Source organism: Miscanthus floridulus, chromosome 5, assembly GCF_019320115.1.
Source record: "Miscanthus floridulus cultivar M001 chromosome 5, ASM1932011v1, whole genome shotgun sequence".
Classification (NCBI taxonomy): Eukaryota; Viridiplantae; Streptophyta; class Magnoliopsida; order Poales; family Poaceae; genus Miscanthus; species Miscanthus floridulus.
In genome coordinates this window covers 35,736,619-35,744,529 of record NC_089584.1, presented here as the reverse complement: position 1 = coordinate 35,744,529, position 7,911 = coordinate 35,736,619, and the positions used below count along the sequence as shown (strand labels likewise).

Genomic DNA, 7,911 nt, shown 5'->3' with positions numbered 1-7,911 from the left:
TATTTGATGTGCTAATCCATCGGGAATACAGTTCACGTGACAAGATTTGAATATAGAAGACTAAAAATAGCTAGGCTGTTGTATACTCCTTATTTTTAACAAGTTTTTTTATTTTATATAATGGCTAAATATTGAATTTGACTGCTAAATTTTGGCCAACCTCTTATAGATGCTCGTAAAATTATGCGACCCTAAATAACGGGCTTTTTTACCCACAATTTATACTTGAACGGCACGACGTGGCATACTTAATGCACAAGACGAAAATGTAAGAAAACACGGGCACGATCGATCGGATACGCGCATCACGAGGCAAAATCCAACCACCAGCAGCGTCCGCTCCGTACCTAGGCGGCCGACCGCGCAGGCGCAGCAACAGGAAACCCTTCTAAAACCCCGACGATTTGACCCCCGCCGCCGGCGCAGCGAAATCACACACTGACACACACAACCTACCCAGACGGCCAGACCCCGCGCCGCCGCCACTCACACCCCAAATCAATCACACGCGCCGCCGCCGCCATGGGCTCCTCCGTCAGCCAGGCCGGGGCCCCTCCTTCCACATACGAGTCGACCCCTCCCCCATTCGCGCCCGCTGCCGCTGACGCCGCCTTCGCCACCCCGCCGCCGAAGCCCCATGAGGAGGAGGCGACCGAGGAGAAGGTGGACTACCTCAACCTCCCGTGCCCCGTCCCGTACGAGGAGATCCAGCGCGAGGCCTTCAGTGAGTCCCCGGTGCCACCTCCCTTCCTCTTACTTTGTTTGATCTGCGCTGTGGATCGCCACCGCGACCGACTTGACCGCCAATCGAGCCGGTGGCGAGTAACGATGTGGTCTTCTTCGCGTTTGTTGCAGTGGCGCTGAAGCCGGACCTCTTCGAGGGCATGCGCTTCGATTTCACCAAGATGATCACCCCGTACTTCGCTTTGAGTCACAGGTAGGTACCTGGTGCCTCTTCCTGTTTTGTCAGCTTGTTGCGTGTTCTGGCTGTCTGCCCATGTTTTCACAACTGCTGTGCGTTTGTTTGAACCAGCGTTTACATGGGATCCACTGAGATCCCGGCACAGGGGAGCGACGTGATCAAGGTTCCCACCTCCAATTATGAGTTTGGTGCCAACTTTATCAATCAGAGGGTTTGTGCTCCTTTACCCTTTATATAAGAGTGCTGTTGAGTGTTCTCTACTGGGTTTCGTTCCTCATTGTAATGGGATTCTCTTTTAGACGATGCTCATGGGGAGGGTCTCACATGACGGGAGGGAGAATATCCGTGTCAAGCATGATATTACGGACAACCTTTCGTTAAAGATAAATGCTCAGGCAACTTATTTCGAACTCCTAGTAAATTGATGGTTATTTGGGATCAGCTTTGCTTGATGCCACCTTTAAATTCCTTAGTTGACCGATTTTGTGCTCATGCAGTTGACAAGTGAGCCCCACTACTCGCAAGGGATGCTTAATTTTGATTATAAGGTCAGACTCTCTTTGTAAAGATTGATTTCTGTTGGCTCAGAAGCCTTTATTTGGTCGTTTGGTTTGATGGACTGTCCCAGCAGTTGTATACTGCAATTGTTTGTTTTACATCAAGTAATAAAGTATGGTATCTGTCTCCTTTCTATTATGATGAAGTAAATAGGTCATTGCTATTGCTGCTGTACTGTCTCGCACAAAATTGATTGGATCATGATTTGTGGACTTTGTGTATGGGAAAAGATAGAAATTATGACTTAACCTGTTTTGCTCTCCTGAAGTTTTGTTTACATGCTACAAGGCCTGCCCATTCTTCCTTTCAATCAGATGAGTATGTGGCTTGAGTTGTATTGAAGTTAGTGAAAATGTGCTATTGACTTGGTCAGCTCAGGCAACCACTTGATAGCATCGATGTATCGGCTTTGTCCTAATTGTGGTAACTTTCCATGCATCATGAAACAAAACTTGTAGTCATATGGTGTCAATTGGAGTAGCACAAAGACTTGTAGTTTGGTCTATTATATGGGCGGTTAATAATCTTTGTTTTGCTTCTTGCACCTTGCGAGTTCAATGTTAATTTGGATGTAGTAGAGTTGTTAGTCTAGAGTTGCTTCATGCTGTTGCTCTCTTCATAGGAAAGGGCCAGATAGCTTTACGTTTACTTGTGAAAACCTGCTTTCTATGAATCATGATTGGTTTCACAATTTTGTAGATCCTTAGGAGCTTAGTTTTCATAATCCCTTTGATCACATAACTTCCTGGTAGTATATTTTTAGTCAGAATAATTCTTGGCGCATGAGCCTATTTAACAATGACTGCTATTATTTTTTTTAGTTTTCCATTTCTTACATGTCTTTTTTTTCATTTCCATCTTTCTTAGTTATCTATATTTGTTGATACATCTCTATTGACATTGGTTTTCTACATATTTCTTGAGGAATGTAGTAGAGATTTTGAGCATACGCATAAGTCAGAACTTTTCAATTTTTATTCTATGAGTCTAAGTTAGAAATGTAGAAGTAGAAATAATAGCCCCCCCCCCCCCCCCACTCACCCACACACACCCGCCCCCAGCAGTTGTGCAGGGTTTTGTGTGCTATCCTCAAGTTTGTTGCTATGTCCATGCGCTGCTAGATTTTTTTTTTTGGTAGCTTAGGTATTCACATAACAATTGACAAATATTATGGCCTCACCTCCTGTCTGATGTGTCTTTTAATTCCTTCCTTTCATTTGTTTACCTGAATTTGTGCTTTAATTTGTAACTTGATTCCAGGGCAAAGATTTTAGATCCCAGATTCAATTTGGAAACAATGGCTTCTATGGAGCAAACTATATCCAGGTACATACTTCCATTTTCTCTCATAAAAACTGCTCTAACAATTTATTGTGTTTATTATATTTTCGCCGTCAATTTGACTATAGATTGGTATTGCGCTATTACCGGGCACGCCCCCCCCCCCCCCCCCCCCCCCCAAAAAAAAAAAAAAAAAAAGAAGAAGAAAGAAAGAAGTGCCAGTATCCATTGTACTCTGTCGAATCAAACAAATATTTACTGTTTATGTAGTGATTCTTTTCAATTCTGGTACCTGTAGGTAGCCATAGATGATTTTGTGTACCTTTGCACGCTACAAGTGGAATGCAAAACAGAAATTTTAATTCCTCTTTTGTCCACTTGAAGTTTATTTTGCCAAAGTGATCGTCATTCATATCACAGGAAACAACTTGTTTTTTCAAAGCAATAACAGTGCAATAAGAAATTAAGCATTAATCTACCACCCCAGACATAGCTTAAGCAGTCAACAGTGTGGTGTGTTTCCTTTGATTCTGTTGTTTAAAAGGATGTTAGAAGGTACCTTCTTTAGGTCATGATTTTCATGAAAGTGCCAATTTTCACATAAATCTCATGAGTTCAGTTTAATCATGATAGAAGAAAATTTCATGGATTTTTTTAATACACAAGTTAATTTCAAATAGAGTTTGTACAGCTAACATCCTTGTTCTATCATTTCATCATCTGACAATTGAGATATTAAATCAGATTTTTTTTAATTTGTTTCAGAGTGTCACCAAGAACCTTTCCTTGGGAACAGAAGCCTTTTGGCTTGGGCAGCAAAGGAAGTCTGGAGTCGGTGTTGTTGCTCGCTATGACACAAAGAAAATGGTTAGCTTCTTTGTGTGCAACTTTAAACTATACATGATCATGATGTAATCTGTTATGAAGTTTCAGATTTTCATCAGTTATAGTTGATCTGTTGACACATAGGAATCCAAGCTTATCAGTTTCCAGGGATAATTCATATTTGAAGAGGCCTCAAGTTTGTAGATTCTCGATTTATTCCAGACTTAGGGCCCGTTTGGAGCAGCTCCTCCCGGCTCCGGCTCCAGCAGTCTAGCAGTACTGTAGCGGAGCCGGGAGAAGCCCTAAATACACAGCTCCTCCCTTTGGCAGTTCATTTTTGCTGGAGCTGGAGCCGTTTTCCCCACTGTTACAGTACTGGACAGTGTGCAACACTGATTTGGGAGTCGGAGCCAGATCCAGAGCGCCTGTGAGCGCAACCAAATGGAGCCTTAGATGTACAAGTTACTGCCAACATTGATCAAGTTCAGGTTGCTAGAATTTTGAAAGTATAAATTCTACCTTTATAATAATAAATGCTGAATTTTATTTTAAGCTGGAATTTCCCAAGTAAATACAAACAGAACTAGTTCTTTAAAGTAATCTAAAAAAGGAAAGCAATAATATTAACCTCTCTGAACACATGCATAAATGTTTTCTTATTTGTAATGTGTGTGATTTTGGTTTGCCTTGAATACTTCAAGTCATGTGATTTCCCACCTCTCCTGCGAACACTCAGTATCAGTAAATAAAGTAATATGTGCATGATTTTGTGGACATCCTGTTATAGGCCCCTAGAAAGTCTGCCCTTTCCAGTTTCCACAATTTGATCCAAGTTCCAAACTGATAGATAAATGTAAGGTATTTTGGAGTCAGTTTTGCATCAGATCAAAGTATCAAACATTGCGAACCACTGATCAAGCTTAGTTGGTCAGTGTTCTGTTTTTACCTTTTTCCAGCTTCCATGCAAACTGTTGATGATTTCTTGGAATGAAACTGAAAACTTCTGATGACTATAATTTTGGGAATGAACCATTTAGTGAAAATTTTCATGGTAGTCTTTATAGTGCAACTTACTGCAGGACTGTTAGGCAAGACTTGGACTTCATCGCAGGAATGCTGAAATTGAATGTAAACTAGTTTCCAGAAATCTCTTTTGGAACCTTGGAGATGACATTTTCCTATTTTCATTTGAGGTTTCCTATTGACTATTTTCTAGTCTCAGTTAGATTATGGGTTGCAGAAGCCAAAACCCATCCCAAACTGGAGGGCAGGCTCTCCTTTGTTTTTTTTCTTTTTTGGTGATGTCATGCTCTATTTGGTGGTGGCCCTTGTTGGTTTTATTTCTTGTCTACTCCCAACTTGTTTGTGATTATAAGCCTTTGCTGTTTTGTTTTCAGGCTTTGCCTTTTGACTACTTTAACAAAAATATTTGTTCTTAAAAAATGTGGAGTTTGGTATGTATAATGGAAGTAATTAAGAGGGGGGTTTGCTGGGTTACAAAGAATTACTTCCTGGCTCGAATTTCTCGGTTGGTTATCGCCCAGCAATTGGCAGTTTGTGGAATCCTGGATGGAAAAGCTCAGAAGTGTTCATAAACTCATGTTATTTCAATTGTTGTACATATAGCAATAAGGTTAAATACTTGCTCACTTCTTTTATTTAAAAACCTTGATCTGCTTCTATGAAATTCCAGTACTGCACTTCCTTGGTTGAAGCTAAAAAATATGCATGCACGCTGCTTTATGTCATGTACAAGAGCACCATAGTGAAGTTTTTTCAGAAGTACTTAGGCTCATATATTATTTTAGTTGACCTGATAAATCAGGTTTCTTGCTTGTGTTTAGCATCTTTTTTAGACTTCTGTAACAAGAGCCTCAGAACTCATCTTGGAAACGCACAATTGGCAGAAGCATTGGATAGTTTGATATATATATTAAGCTGGGGAAATAAAATATTTTTATCTGTATCTGATGAAGCTGTATCTCGTATATGTGCAGGTTGCGACTGCCCAAATTGCAACCACTGGAATGGTTGCGCTTAGTTATGTACAGAAAGTATCTGAAAAGGTGAGTGTTTTTCATGTCATATTTAATGCTTACATCTTTTTTCACTTTTATAGCAGCTTCATTACATAAGCAATTGTGTGCAGGTTTCCCTTGCATCTGATTTCATGTACAATCAAATGACAAAGGATGTAACAGCAAGCTTTGGTTATGATTATATGCTGAGACAGGTATCCTTGTTAGTTTGACCCATTTGTTAATTTTTCCATGCTTCAAGTTGTTATTGTAATGCAAGTGTTAGATAAAACGCTTGAGGGCCTCGATTTTTCATGAGTTGGGTTATGTCACATACTCACATGAATATCAAGTGGGTCTTTTTGGCTAAGAACTTATATTGTTCTATGGGCTTACGATATTCAAGTTAAGTGAAGTCACATGAATATTAAGTGAAAATATATTGATTATCGAATTTGCAGTGTCGATTGAGGGGGAAACTGGATACCAATGGCGTAATTTCTGCTCTTTTGGAGGAGCGATTGACTCCGGGCGTCACTTTCCAGTTGTCTGCAGAGGTCAGTTTGAGAAACTTACTCTACTATTTAGTACTCCGTCTGTTTCTTTTTATATGGCATATTACTATTTGAGAAAGTAAGAAGTTATAAATTTTTACTAAGAATTAGTCAAATTATATGATTGAAAACATAGATTAGAACTATCAAAGAAGGAACATTAGACCTTGATCTTGGCCACCTTAGATGCTTGATCTACTCTACATGATTGTAGTGCGCAGTCAGAAAATGTAAAGTGCATCATTTTTTACGTCTTTATCAACGAAAAGTGCTGATTTTGTTCTGCAATCTTGTGCAGCTTGACCACTGGAAGAAAGATTACAAATTTGGGTTCGGTATGGCTCTCGGAGAGTAAAACGACTTGAGCAAACTCTTCTAGACACATGTACAATTATAGTGTTTGGCATTAGTCAACAGGGATCAAGAAGATTCTACTTTTTTTTTTTTTTTGCATTGATGTGTCTCCCAGTTATTCGTTTAGCTGCTATGGCTGTGGGCCGTGGAGGCCTTTTGAAGTTTTGATTGCACTGGGCTCATCACTTGAGTAGTGTTAAACTGAAACGGGAATGCATGGATAGATTGCACTCCAGCAGATTAGGATTTCTGCATGCCAAACGCTTGATTTTTAGACGTTGCGAATTCGAACTTATTTCTTGATGCAAGATAAGTCTGGGACAAGTTATCGATTTTATTCCATGAAAGATAAAAGAGACTTTCATTCATTAGTAAGGTGCTGTTTGGTCTGGCATTTTTGCAATGTAGTTAATAGTCATTACAGTGTAATCCAATCTTGTTACACACTTCACGTGCCATGTAATAATCTCATGCAGTATCAGATACTAACCTTATTCAATTAACAAATTGCGTGTAGCAGGCTCCTTTATCTGGACCCTTAAGGGTGTGTTTGGTTTCTCCTTTTAAATTTTTGTCGCTGTCCTACAGGATCTTTTGACACATGCATGAAGTATTAAATATAGACTAATTATAAAACTAATTGCATAGCTTGCGACTAATTTGCGAGACGAATCTTTTAGGTCTAATTAGTTCATGATTTAACAATGTAGTGCTACAGTAAACATATGCTAATGATGGATTAATTAGGCTTAATAAATTTGTCTCGTGGAGTACTGATGAATTCTGTAATTTTTTTTATTAGTATCCGAACACCCCATACGATATCCTCACGTGACACTAAATTTTAGTCAATGGATCAAACACCCCCCCTAATTACGTCCCTCTTGCATTGATCTAGACCCGCCACTCTGTTCTGCTGTCCGGCAAGCAAGGCCCGATGTCAATAATGTTTTATGATTGCTTCCGCGTCGTCTAAATGATCCAAAGCATCCATTCCCCCATTGAAACCAACGAGGTCAAAATATCCCATTGAAACGTTATGTTACATGTGGCGCATTCTCATTTCAAGGCATTTTAGCATCGTACATTCCCAAGTGTGCTTCCATGTCGATTCTTATTTTGCGGCATTTTTGCATCGTACATATCCACATGCATTGAGGACATCCGGACGGACGGACTGACCCTCGCGGTGCGATGACCAAGAAAAAAGAGGGGCGCTTGTTGCAGTCCCGCACCCATCCTTCTGTGGTTAGCGCATGGGAGCGCGTGCGACCACTTGCTTGACGTGGGGTGCATGTAGCGCGTGGGGCCGTGCATGCGCGGTGACCCAAGAGAGAGAATGACCTGCGCTGGGAATTCATGAGAGGAACGTGGGACCCACATTTGCATGCGCCATTTT

The 7,911-nt window shown here is 40.5% G+C and overlaps 1 protein-coding gene across 1 annotated transcript; it reads left to right on the top strand.

Moving 5' to 3' along the window:
• Nucleotides 1-403: 403 nt before the first annotated feature.
• On the top strand, nt 404-6,880 carry LOC136451947 (mitochondrial import receptor subunit TOM40-1-like). The gene is made up of 11 exons (XM_066452624.1): nt 404-724; nt 856-937; nt 1,034-1,133; nt 1,222-1,317; nt 1,420-1,470; nt 2,741-2,806; nt 3,527-3,628; nt 5,584-5,652; nt 5,736-5,819; nt 6,066-6,161; nt 6,457-6,880. The coding sequence occupies exons 1-11, from the start codon at nt 523-525 to the stop codon at nt 6,511-6,513; spliced, it is 1,005 nt and encodes a 334-aa protein (XP_066308721.1). The 5' UTR covers nt 404-522; the 3' UTR covers nt 6,514-6,880.
• The last annotated feature ends 1,031 nt before the right edge of the window (nt 6,881-7,911 follow it).

What these genes read in the sequence shown, in the direction of transcription:
- LOC136451947 (XM_066452624.1), top strand. Translation starts at nt 523, where the DNA reads ATGGGCTCCTCCGTCAGCCAGGCCGGGGCCCCTCCTTCCACATACGAG. An exon ending in GATCCAGCGCGAGGCCTTCA is followed by an intron (nt 725 to 855) that starts GTGAGTCCCCGG and finishes CGTTTGTTGCAG; the next exon opens with TGGCGCTGAAGCCGGACCTC. An exon ending in CTTTCCAGTTGTCTGCAGAG is followed by an intron (nt 6,162 to 6,456) that starts GTCAGTTTGAGA and finishes AATCTTGTGCAG; the next exon opens with CTTGACCACTGGAAGAAAGA.